At 32.0% G+C, this 13,503-nt stretch overlaps 2 protein-coding genes across 3 annotated transcripts in view; one reads left to right on the top strand and one right to left on the bottom strand.

The window, feature by feature from the left end:
- LOC107453590 (uncharacterized) overlaps window positions 1-3,190 on the bottom strand; it is an 85,734-nt gene extending 82,544 nt beyond the window's left edge. The window contains exon 1 of the mRNA XM_016070466.3: window positions 3,055-3,190. The gene's annotated coding sequence lies outside the window, so the exon portion shown is untranslated. The remainder of the gene's footprint in view (window positions 1-3,054) is intronic.
- LOC107453589 (alpha/beta hydrolase domain-containing protein 17C) overlaps window positions 1-3,325 on the top strand; it is a 52,883-nt gene extending 49,558 nt beyond the window's left edge. The window contains exons 1-2 of one of the 2 annotated variants that reach the window (XM_043047164.2): window positions 156-861; window positions 3,026-3,325. In XM_043047164.2, coding sequence (XP_042903098.1) covers window positions 203-861; window positions 3,026-3,242 — 876 coding nt within the window. In that variant the 5' untranslated portion in view covers window positions 156-202 and the 3' untranslated portion in view covers window positions 3,243-3,325. Of the gene's footprint in view, window positions 1-155; window positions 862-3,025 lie in introns of those variants that run through there. The other variant, XR_001585355.4, reaches the window with a different exon arrangement.
- The last annotated feature ends 10,178 nt before the right edge of the window (window positions 3,326-13,503 follow it).

The following is a 13,503-nucleotide window of genomic DNA, read 5'->3' as shown; positions in this document are numbered from 1 at the left end:
TGATATCGTGTAGGGTTTATAACAGATACATTGTAGAATCCTAGATGTGAACTAAGGTTCTGTGTCAATGCTTATGTTAACTCAATATTTGTACCTATCAACCAGTTTTAGCAAAAAGAGAAAAATAGTGGAATTAAAAGAGTTAGAAGCACATCTCCGTGAAAAAAATGCTCTTTAAATCATCAACAAGAAAATTTTAAACATGTCTTCTGAAAATTGTATATCATACACAAAATTGTGTGGAATCGTTTGTTGTCCCCCGTTTCCGTCAAGTTGGGTATCAAAGTTAGCTTTTTTTCCACCAGCTATTAAAACATATGAGCTTATTCCAACACAAACTAATTCAAATCGATTTGCCCTTTATTTATCACCGGAATTTTGTCATGCTAGCCTATATCAACTAATACAGCAAGATGCTCGCTTCATGCAAACATCAAAAGGAAGTATTATCGCTGTAGTGTTTATAAAATGCACCGAGAACAAGAACTACACTATTCTCTACAGCCATAATAATGCTAATGATATTGGGTCTGTCTTTGACTTTTGTATAGATCTAAGTTTGAAGACTGGTTGTGATGTCGTAACATATGATTACTCAGGTTATGGCAGAAGCACCGGGAAACCATCTGAAAAGAATATTTACGCTGACATCAAAGCTGCGTGGGATTGCATACTTGCATTCTATGAACCAAATCCACAAAAAATTATATTATTTGGGGAAAGCATCGGAACAGTGCCAACAATTGATTTGGCGTCTAAAGTGAGGTGTGGTGGCGTCATAGTTCAGTCCCCCATTATGTCAGCTTTAAGATTTGTCTGCCCAAATGACAATAACTGTAGATTTTTCGATTGTATGAACAGGTAAATATGATATGGCGATATTTCTGTATCGTGATCTGTCACGCCAACTTCAATCGCCGAGGTGCTAAATAGATTTTGAACTTGCTTTTTTTCTTCTTTTTTTTTTTGTTTTTTGCAAAAGCATGTAGATGCTTAGCCGGGGGGGGGGGCTTAATACCTCCTACAAAAGAGAAGGCCTTAGCACGGGTTACCACAACCAAGAAATTTGTTCCTTTAGTAGTCCAAACGTAATGACATCTTTCATATTTTCCACCACTGCGCAACTTAGTAGCCCTAACGTAGTCACATCTTTCTTCCTTTTTATCGACTGCTCAGTTTATGTTCCTCACGTCGGACTACTGAATTGATCCTTGCTGAGGCCTTCGTTCTTCTAGGAGGTGTGGGTGGCTATATGCTATACCTTTCGAGTGGGTCCCTTTCTCTGATGCTTTGTTTAGTTTCTCGTTGGCCTCTGCCCGAACGCTGCAAAGACTTGGCAATTATGCTGCCACAGATCACGATACGGAAACCTCCTCTTAGATTAACTATGTTCTAACGAATTTTGTGCAAAAGAGTGATAAACGAAATCAGAATTAAAAATAAAATAGGAAGAGAATTTAAAATTTTTATTTCATTAAAATTGTTACCTTCTGCATTTGCGGGTGATGGAAACAAATTATTATTATTATTATTTCTCTTATATGTATTTGTAATCATAGTTTAACTCCAGATACATAAAAAATTATACCATAAAATTTTAATGTATAATAGTTCAAATTTAAATATGCTCTACAAAAGTCGCCAATATTTCAATGTTTACTCGGCAGGAGTTAGTATCATGACTTAATTTTTATGTATCTTTACCATTTGTCAAGATTAAAAGAGCTGCAACAAAAGTGGAAACGATTATTTATACAAAACAAGCAATCTTATGGAAATTTCCTAGGGAAAAATATGAGTATCCCGCATGTATATAAATGTGTCATATCGCCACTCTTCACGCGAAGTACAAAAGTAAAAATTAAATTTATCAGTATTTGTTTATACCTCCATCTTTATAATTTCTCCATTTCTTAATAGAATATTCCACATTAGAGTAAAACATAAAACTATATAAGGGACTAACATAATTATTTTGAATGAATTAGTGAAGTTTTGGGTGTTGGTTTTGAGTGCTGTAGAAAGTTAGTTAGTACTTTTTCTTTAAACAAAAAAATTGCTTTTTTCATTAAAAAAGTTTTAAGTATAATAAAAAGTTATTTGAATAAATATTTGATAATTTTTGGTTTGATATGACATTTCAAGTTCTGGATCATTATAAATATTTGACTTATTTATAATGATTAATTGATATATTTTTAAAGTCTCTTAGACTTAAGTCTAAAGATATTGAATGGCCAATCCCTCCGGTAAATAGATTAGCAATACAGAAAATCTTCGACATATTGAGATCTATGTGGTTGCGCGTAGTCATTCATATAAATGAAATTGAAACCAAAAGACTCAATAAAAAGCCAACATAAATTTTTGAAAGCACATATCTATGCTCAAACCATTAACATCGTCTCTTTTAATGTCTCGGCGGTCATCTGCCCACCCTAAATGATGTCTAGCAAGACCATAAAATTCTTGATTCCATGATGGTAGATCTTTCAGATAATTGGCTTGTTTTGATCTGTAGACAGAACCTCGGATCCTTAACCTTACTGTTCTGTTGTTGTTGCTGTAGTTCATTTACGTCGCACTAGAGCTGCCCAATAGGCTATCGGCGACGGTCTGGGAAACATCCCCGAGAATGATCCGATATATTTTTTTATGATTAATCTTAAAATTTGTTCGTTAATTGTCTTCGAGTACAAAAAGTTTTAGAGATGGTAAGTTGGTTGGTTGTCATGTTTCGGTCATGGAAAATAAATTAATAAGACGCTATATGTAGGACAGAAGGTCCTACAAACTGCTTCAGCTATATCAAGGCAAAGGTCCGAATAACGACCATCTTGTAGACAATTACAGAGAAATTCAACATTTCTGAGGCTCTGGAAACCTTTTTTAATGGATAATTAATAATATATTTTAAGATCAATAATATATTTCTTATTTTATTAGTTATCGAGGAAGATAATTATTTCTTTATTCAGATTTACATTTCTTTGTTAAATACTTTTTTTTAAATTTACTTTTACAGCGTACGGAAAGTGAGAAAAGTGACTGCACCTGTCTTGGTTGTCCATGGTACAGAAGATGATTTAGTCGACTTCACTCACGGGGAAACCATATATAAAAATTGTCCAAGAGCTGTTGAGCCACTGTGGTTAGAAGGAGTAGGCCATCATGACATTGAGCTAGATGAAGAATATGTTGACAGGCTTCTTAAATTTATGCATGAAGATATCGCCTCCTAGTGCATGCGACTTTATTAATTGCATATCTTTCCAAAATTTACATATCACTCTAAAAATAAATATATTAAAAAAAATATTAACAACTTTGAGTGCTGAAATTATTTTATTTTTCTTGGTTGTTATTCTTTTCAAAATTTACAGAACACACTCAAAATAAATGTAATAAAAACATTAATAATTTCATATAACTTTAAAAGCTATAATAATTTTAAATTTCTATATTTTTTACTGCTTACTGAATGGAGCGTAATTTTTTAATCTAGTTTACTTTTTCTTTTTTTCTCATTTTTCAGTAATTCCTTACGCAAAGATTTAAAACTCGGACGTCATTCCAAATAGCGCCTTTATTTAAAGTTCACTTAAGTTGATTAGTTTGGGGCAAGATAGTAATAAGCCACCTTTTCTCCATAGGAGATATCTGTACACTAAACTGCTCCTTAGTATCATCTCTAAATCAATATTTTTGTAGTATTTATGTTTAAAAATAGAAAAACGGAACACAAAGAAACTCCTTATTGAACACATGAAAGCTTTTCTTGGAGTACACTTTTTTATTTTATAACTGTCACTTTTGGGTTTACGACTACTAACGTTCAAATCCATAGCCATGTAATTTTGAACCCAATCCAGAAGGCAAGAGAACTCATGGATCAAGTATCGTGAGAAATTTGCCTTCGCGGAGGACTTTTTAGATGTAACTAGCCCGCATTTTGAGGCACATGGAGAGGAAAAAAACGAAAGCCTAACACGGTTAGCCTCATGGCAAGGGGACTTTTTCCCCAGGATCCGTCCACATAAACTGAAGAGCCAAAAAAGCTGGTATCCCTGCCTAATATCGTGTAGGGCCCCCACGAGCACGTAGAAGTGCCGCAACACGACGTGGCATGGATTCGATCAATGTGTGAAGTAGTGCTGAAGATAATTGACACCATGAATCCTGCAGGGCTATCCATAAACCAGTGAGAGTAAGAGGGGGTGGGGATGTCATCTGAATATCTTGTTGCATGATCTTTTTTCCGACCGCAGTGATGACGTAGATTTGGTGTTTTACAGAATTTCCGATACTCACGGTATACTCGTGAAATGGTCGTACGTGCAAATCCAAATTTCATTGCTATCTCGGAGATGCTATGTCCCATCTCTCGTGCGCCGACTATAACACCACGTTCAAACTCACTTAAATCTGTATAACCTGGCATTGTAGCAGCAGTAACCGATCTAAGAACTGTGCTAGACACTCCTTGTCTTATATACGCGTTACCGATCGCAGCGCTGTTCTTTGATTGACTCCATACCCCTTTATTTGCATACTCATGCCTATACCAGTTATTTTGGCTCTTCAGTGTATTTTACGCCAACACTGTGGTGTGTGTTAACCGGGTGCGGAATTCGTACAGATCAGTTATCACTGAAATTTGAATCTGATTCAAATCATTGGAAGGCGAACGCTCCATCCCCTGAATCACTAAATCTCGTTAAAAAATTTTTTAAAAAAAGACGAAAAAAAAGGCTTTCTTGAAAAATTTGCGAATCAGTATTTATAATGCATGAACTAGCATTTTGTTTATATATATACATATATGCCCTGAGCAACTGAATTGTATCCAGAAATTTTCAAGCTTGCATATTATAAAGTGTAGAAGTTATAAAGTGCTCGCATATTATAAAGTAAAGTAATTTTCTCATAGAGAACTTATTTTTAAGTATTATAATTGATTTTATAGACGCTTGCATTCTTCCACGTCTCTGTTTTATAATAGGGTTTTGATATGATATTCTTTATTTGATTTATCTAACTAATATTTCACAGTCAATCTTTTTCTTAATTAGAACTCATGCCTTCAACAGTCTATACGGAAACTTATAACTTTGCTGTGCGACGAAACGTAATTAACCATTATATAAATAAATAAAAAAAATTGAAATCTTTTTTTGAAAATATTAATTAACTACTTATGATTAATTGCAATAGAAAAATCATAAAGCCTGTTATTCTAATGTTATATTATTTCTTCGCACATTTCCCATAAAATAAAATAATTAATATATTCAATACAATAATTTAAATATTTTTGCTTAAAATGTTTTAAACATGGTAATGAAATCTATTATTTTTATTGCATATAGTTTTTATGACACAAACTAACTTAAATATTTAATTTAACAATAAAACTGATTATTAATTTTTTAAAGTTTTTTTGCATAAATTAATTTTAAGACGCCAGACGTAGTTCTTGCCTTAAGAAATCTTTTTAAATAAATTTGAAAAAAGTTCGATAGAAAGAAAAACAGTTATTCAACTATTCAATTTAATCTATTATCAAGCAAGTTAAAAAAGTTTAACTAATTATAAGATTATTGCGAAAGCAATTTAAGTTTAATTAATAATACTAAAAATAAACATTCGTACAATAAAATTATAATTAATGTGGTAAAAATCTGACACTTTAGAACAAAAGTTAATTTAAAGCTTTCGGTTTTCAATAATAATTCAAATAATTTTTTAACGGAATGAAAAATGTATTTATTAGTTTGACATAAAGAACAATTCAGGAAAGATGCATGCGAAACAATTTTTCGACATTTTTAAATATAAGTGCATCTGAAGTTAAATAAACTATTTTGCTTCTTCAAAATAATAAGACTGAACAATGAATCAAATATTGTGTTTAACTAAATTAATTTCCTCTTAACATGCTTCATACTAGTATATTCGAAAAAGCAGCTTCGGAAATTTGAGAAGTGCAATTTTTATATAAATATTCAGAGTGATTCAGTTCATAGGTTGAAAACTTGTGCGAGTAAGAGAGGCGAAGCACGTCAGAAAAAAGACTTGCTTATCCATGTTTAAAAATGCCAACGTTCGTCGTTAGGGATGTCTAACTATCCGAAGCTGATCATTCATGTACATTTGAAACGGTACTTTGATTGATCTAACTATCTTAATTTCATCTTAGTTTTGACTGAACATTTAATCAAATATTGTGTTTAAATAAATAAATTTACTTTTAATATGTTTCATACTAATATATTTCAAAAAACATTTTCAGAAATTTAAGAAGTGCCGTTTTAATATAAATATTCAGAGTGATTCAATTCACTGGTTGCAAACTTGTAGGAGAGGCAAAGCATTCATGTAGATTATCTTGTTATTTTTTTAAACATTTCTGCAGAAAATGAACGATATAATTGAACGATGATTTCGTTGCTAAGATTGACCACAAAAATCTTATACTATTTTCATAGTTTCATTACTTGAAATAGTTTACTGTGATAATTACACAGTAATTGCAACTTCTAATAGTAACATTACTGTACAGTGAGCCAAAAAAAAACGGATCACCCTAAATAACTTTTGATGTAATGATCGTATTTTTACATTCTAGAGCTCATTTTTACTGGTCCCAGGGAGTGACTTCAAATATGCTAATGAAGAAGTGAAGACGATATTTTAAGTAGCGAAAAGAGGTACAAAATGTAATTTCTCTGGATAAACGCATCTTTCTTTCAATGGATTTGGATTTTTTTTTTGATCCCCAAGATATAAGAGGTAGGCAAAGCTTAGACTTGACCAGTCCCCGCAGGGAGCATGCAGGAAAACCAGTGAACCAGCGTTGCTCAAATCCTCGAAATCAGCTCGACGGACCCGGTGATGCATGGCCCAGAGTCACGCGCGAAAGCGTACCACAAAGCCTTTTGACGGATAAAGGAGGCCGGTTTGAAACAAAGCTCCAAAACCAAAGCCACTGAGCGACAGTGCCAAACCTCACCATATACCCTCAAAAGGTCGACAGCGGGAGTGCCAGCCACCACCCCGCGACCCATTGAGGCATCCTCCTCCTGGAAAGAGCTATGAACATTTGTTTTAGCTTTATTGAGCAATTAAAATTGCAGACAAAAAGAGAACCATCAGCTTGAATGATTTTAAACATACAGAAAAATTTTATGAGATATATTTAAAAAGCAGCAATTAGTAAAGGATTCCTTTAAAATAGAGTTTGGGATGCCAGAATTGGCTCACAAAATCACGGGGCAGCAAGGCAGTCAGTCTTAATATTGAATTTGTCTTCTCAGTCTTCCTAGCTCTCTTTGATTTTCCGGGCATTTTTTTTTCGTAGCTAGATGATTCACATTTAATCTCAGCTCGAACTTCTAGTTCGCAGCTGCACAATTCACACAATTGCTCTTTGAGGAACAGTCACTTATATGATGCCCTGCTTTACCGCAGTTGCCTCGGAACTCCTAATTCCGATAATTTTTGGCATGTGGCCGAAACGGTTGCATTTATAGCACTTCAGTGCTCTTAGGTATTCATTCACCTTGGAGATTTTCCATCCAAGTTTGATGCAGGATTTCTTAAAAGTTTTCTTAAATGTTTTGGAGTCAACGCTCACCACCCTATGGTTTCCTTGTTTTGCCTTTATTGGAAAAAAGTACCTCAAGTTTTCATTCGACCATCTCTTCGTTTTGTTCTCGTAATTTTGTTTCCAACTCCTCTTATGTCATTTCGGACAAAGTAATTATCCTAGGCAACTTTTTGGTAGGCACTGCACAGGAATTAATCTCATTAAAGCCTTCGCTTTCAAATTCTTCAGTTAGTTTTTTGAATATCTCGTCGAGATTCCACTTGGAACATGATGCCTCCATTCTTGACTCTTCTTAACTTATAACACCCAAATAAAGCTCTGAGGGCTTGATGTTGTTTTTTTAAAAACTTTTCAGTTTCTTCCGAAGTATCGGCTTCCTTGGGTTCCACGAAAACGACGTGGACGGTCTTAACTTTGGGAACAATTGGGAGTACTGACTTAGCAACATCTGCATACGTTTTTGCTACTTTTTTATATTCGCATTAATAATTTCGTTTAACGCTCTTTCTGCTTCCAGTTGCAGTCCTTTGGTATAAGACAAAACCTTATTTTGTCTGGTCACTATATCATGGTATTCAAAAGCAATTTTGGTTAGTTTTGTTATGCGCGTTGAAGTAAATTTTTTACCCAAGCTCTCTTCAAAGGACTCATTTAAAACTGCCGCTACCTTTCTCCACTCTCATTGGGAGTCTTCAAAAGAATCACTGAAATCTTTTGGAACAGAATCAAGCTGAGATTCGCTTTTTATTTTTAAGGAATAATAATCAAAAGTTTGTAATGTTCAAATTGTAATGCAAAAAAAGCAAAATACAATTACCTTGATTTTAAGTGTCACTTATAAAACAGCCCTCAATTCTGTCTTCGGTCTACCGCCCTTCTGTCTTCATTAGCCACCTGATGGACTGGTGTTCCCCCTCGTGTGCAGAATAGGCTGATATTTGCTTGTTAATGATGGTATTCGGTAGACCCTTTAAGAATTCGACACGGGGAATAAACTCTAGGCCATTGTTCCACCGGCAGCATTCGTTCTCGAATTACTTTCTATTGCTCGTTCGGATTCGACACGAGGGATAAGGGGTAGCAGCTATCTGCGAAATATGATCCAAATAGTTTGGTCAAAAGAGCACTCCATATATAGGATCCCTTAATGATAATTTTACTTTTTGCGTATTTCGCTATATCTCGAGAACTTGAATTGAAAATATTTTTACATACTATTATTTAATTCGTTTATAATAAGATAATTCCTATCAAAAGAATAACTTTTAGTTAATATTTATTATGTTCAAGAATAGACAAAATTTTTGTAATTGTAAAGTATAAAAATTTTGAGTTTTAAGCATCTGACATATTTGAAAATCAATTTCCCAGGAACTATTCGACCGATTTCACTCAAATTTTGTATGTTGCCATGCAAAATTACATTGTTTGAAATGATGCAAAAAATTGTATACTTTACAATTCAAAATTTTTTCAACCATTCTTAAATAAAATAATTAAAAGTAACAGATATTTACTAAAATTTTTAAATTTGCTTAAAAAGTTCCTGAAATAAGGCGAAATACGCAAAACATTAAATTAATATTAAGGGGTTCAAACTTTCGACCCATCTCATAATCATCACATGTAGTGGGACCATAATTCCCAAATTACGGTTACCTCATATATTTTGAGGATTAGAAATCGGATTTCATGGACAAAAAGGTATGTTTATTCAGGGAAAATACGTTTTTGTGTCTGATTTCGTAACTTAAAATTTCGTCTGCAATAACTAATCAGCATATTTGAGACCACCCCTTGGAATCATCACGATTGATTCAACGAGAAGATCCGACCAATAGATCAAAAGTTATTCAAGATGGTCCGTTTTTTTTTCTTTTTTTGCTGCATTTTACATAGTTTCATTATATCACATAGATAACACATATCTAGGGTGCTAAGTTGCAGAGACATATCAGAGAGACAAGCACGTATCTAGTGTGCATGAACAGCAAAAAATGCAAGAAATGTTTGGCAAAATTTATGTATTTTGTGTTTTAAACAGCTCATTTGAAAAACATCAAATCAGCTTATTTTTATGAAACGTAAAGGTTTTTCAATAGCCATTGTGGATTTGTTGTCCACTGAGTATTTAAGGTTTAAACTTAAAACATATTTGTTGCAATTATGCATTTAATAGGTTTGATTTTCATATTTAAGTATGAGACAAAACAATAAAAAAATTTTAAATTATTCTTTATTTTAAAACGTCTTTATTCAATTAATTAAATTCACTTATCACAGTTAAATTTTATATGATTGCTAACTTTTCCTCGAAAAAATTCAATTAAATCAAGATAAATCCGTATAAACACCATATACTAGGTGGCCCGTTAAGCACCACTCATAATGTATATATTCAGAATGATGGTCTCCCAATGATCACAAATCAATATTTAAGTGAAGTAAGAACGAAAACGCTATCAAATTCAAACGAAGCATTAACAATATAAATGAGATTAAAAATATTAAAGATTGTTTAATTTTTTTTGGAATTTGTGAGCAGTTGAAAGCAATTATTAGTAAAACTAATCGTTATAATAAAACTGGTTTTAATATTTTTGCTACTAACAGTTACAGAGTTTGATTGTAGGTTAAATCAGAGAAAGTTGAAGGACAATTATCAGAAACACATACATGTTTTATACGGCAATAAAACTGGTTTTCTTGTTTTTAATTCTACATTTTTTTTTTAATATTCATCAGGTTTTGATTATTTTCCATCTTTCTTAAATTTTTAAATTTGAAAACCCAAATGCGTGAATTTTTTAACTTTATTTTAACAAGGATTTTAAGAACGCGCTTTACGAGCTGTGATTACAGGCCATCCTAAACGGAGAATAAAATCTGGTTAATTTACCATACTGTATGGTCATAACATATTTGGTAAAAAAAACTTGATTCTGTTAAATAGAACTAAAATATATATTATTTATTGCATTCGCTTGGCAGTTTTTTCGTTCTTATTGTTACAATTAACCGGAAAGTCTGGTTTTAAAAATTTTAGCTTTTACTACCACACATTTAGTAAAAAATATATAAAACTGAAAAGTAACTAAAATGGTTTTTATGACATGTTTTAATGTATCATAATAAAATTAACAAATTTTAAAAAATCTCCCATATCACGCATTTTAAAACCATGTCATATTGTTAATTTTACAAAAACCATTGCAAAAACTCTTCAGTAAAAATTACCGAAGTCTTTAGTGTTTACATAGAACAAGAAATACTGCAAAGTTTACCATATTCTAACAGTTTTGACTACACTTTTTTTCAGCGTATGTACTACAATATTGCAGGCAACAGAAATTTATTACATTTAAAGACACAAAAGCACCATTGATTTCATTTTCACTGAGTCTTAATAAATTTCATGTGCAAAAATATATTTGTTTAAATCAATAAAATGAAGTGCGTTTTTGACAAACTACTCTTAATTTGAAGGGGTTTCTAAATTTAGCATAAATTATAAATTACTTTACAGCAAATCATAACTTATAAAATCATAGTCAAACTGAAATCTTACGTCAAGAAAATTAAATATTAATGATTTTATCTTTTCCTTCAAAGCCATCGGAAAGGTTCCTGTTTAAGAATTTAGCGATATAGATATGCCACATACATTAATATATCATAAAAGTTGAAATATCCAAGGATTAAATGGAATAGAATCTTGATTTTTCTACAGCAAAGCTATGTTTATTTACTCAGAGAAGTAAAAGCACTTTATCAAAATATTTTATGGTTTCTAGCCAAAGGAAAGAAATGATGAATCGCTAATGAAATAAAGATCTCGTGTTTATGCAAACATTGATTATTTTTTACCAAAGTAACGTTTTAAATTCATTCAGGTGCCTAAATAATTCACCTTATGTCTTGCATATTTATTGCAACCTAAACAGTTATTAAAGTTCTAATAGGCAATATTTTTTATGATTATTAGAAATTAAATATGATTTTTAAATTATACTTTTTTAAAATTATTGGAGGAGAGTTGCCTAAATCGTACTACTTTTCCCATTTTAATTTTTATCAGACATACATCACTGACAGCTACATTTGAAATATTTTAACTATAAAATAAAATCAGCTACTTATTTTATTTTTTTTTTGGTAAAAATATGCTCACAATAAGTACTAAAAATTAATTATTCTTACAAGTTTGGCAAATGGTACGATTTGGAAAACCAGTTACCTAATAAGTTCACCAGTTTCCAAAATTGTACCGACCTAAAAAATTTATGCAAAAATGACTAAAAAAATAAATAGAGAATAAATAATCCGAAACAAAGTGCTTAGTATTATAATGTAAAATATAGTGCTACGTTTTCTGAACTGTTACGAGTTCAGAAAGTGTCATTATAAATAAAAACAATTTACCATAAGACATGACAATTTGTTTCTATAAAGCTCTATTATGACTTTCACTATATTATGAATTAAACCCATAATTAATTATAAAAACAAACACTTAAAAATCAAATCATTAAGTTCGATGTTTGATAGGCTTTTGGTTTAGTTATGTTTTAGGTATAATATACGAGATTTTTTTTTAACTTCCGCCTGGCACATTTCTATGAAACCCAACTTTAACATTGCAAACATTACATCATACATTCAGCTAAATGAGCCTCACACACAAGTCAAACTATTCTTCAAATAGTGAAAACAGGTGGCTAATTTTGAGCGTTTGCAAGATGTTGATTTTTAATTAAATTTTTTAAATCAAATAGTATCATACCGCTTCAGTTTCTTGGGATTATTTATTTAATACATCGAACTTGCTTCGATTTCTTGTTTCGAGGAGCTGTTTTCTTAGATTTCAGTTTACTGTTTTCTATTTTTTTAAAAACTAAATTAGAGTTTTTTTTTTTTATCTAACTTCTTTAATTTTACATTCATATCCAACTCTTTAACTTTTTCTTTGGTGAGTTTAAATTCAATCTATAGTTAAAGTTTATTTTTATACTAACTGTTTGTTAAAACTACAGAAAAGTTGATTTCGAAACAACTTTTTTTCCTCTTAGGTATCGGAATTATGAGAATTGATTTTATTGAAACCTTCGGTATAGAGGAAGGCAATACCTACCATTGCAATCCTACTCTAGTATTGTTGAATCCTTACCAGACGTTTGATTACTTGCCTCACGAGGAGGCTCATCACTTGTATGCGATTGTTTCTTGCCTATGATTATGATTCCAGCAGGTGAAAAGTCAGTATCATTGAAAACTTATATTTCAAAAGACCACGCATCAGAACGCTTAAATCCTTGAACAGAATTTTAAATTGTTGGTGCCCTATTGTAATCCTCTGTCACTAGATTCGACGCTCAGTACTGTGTGATAATCAGGTCAGGATAATTTTGCAATCCCTTTTCAACTGCTTAAGTAAAGTATAGTTTAAAAGGCTTGAAAAATTACCTTTCCAGCTGTTGGAGTAGACACGCCGTGTGTTCTGGTAGCTGTAACTTAATACATTATTCCTAGCCAGCTCCAAAACATCAATATTTGCTGAAGGAGTCAAATGGCCATCCAAAAGAAGTAAAACTTGTATTATACGGGCATGGGTAGGCAAACTTGCATTTCATTAAATGAGTAATCGAAAGTTCTATTTGATTTCGTGGATTTCAGTCGTAAGCGAATAATGTAATTTTGTTATGATTAGCCAAATTGCTAGAATAAATTAAGCTGATACTAAAAGATATTAAACTTATAAGGCTGATATGAACTTAGGAGTAAACTCCGAAATTGGACAGGTATGATTTAGGAGTAATCAAGAGGTACAATTTTGGCAACAGCGTCACTTTTTAAACGAAGCGTTACTCTTAGCCTTAAACAATAGATAACTACCT

Source organism: Parasteatoda tepidariorum, chromosome 4 (genome assembly GCF_043381705.1).
Source record: "Parasteatoda tepidariorum isolate YZ-2023 chromosome 4, CAS_Ptep_4.0, whole genome shotgun sequence".
NCBI classification, from domain to species: Eukaryota; Metazoa; Arthropoda; class Arachnida; order Araneae; family Theridiidae; genus Parasteatoda; species Parasteatoda tepidariorum.
This window is presented reverse-complemented; position numbering and strand designations above follow the sequence as displayed.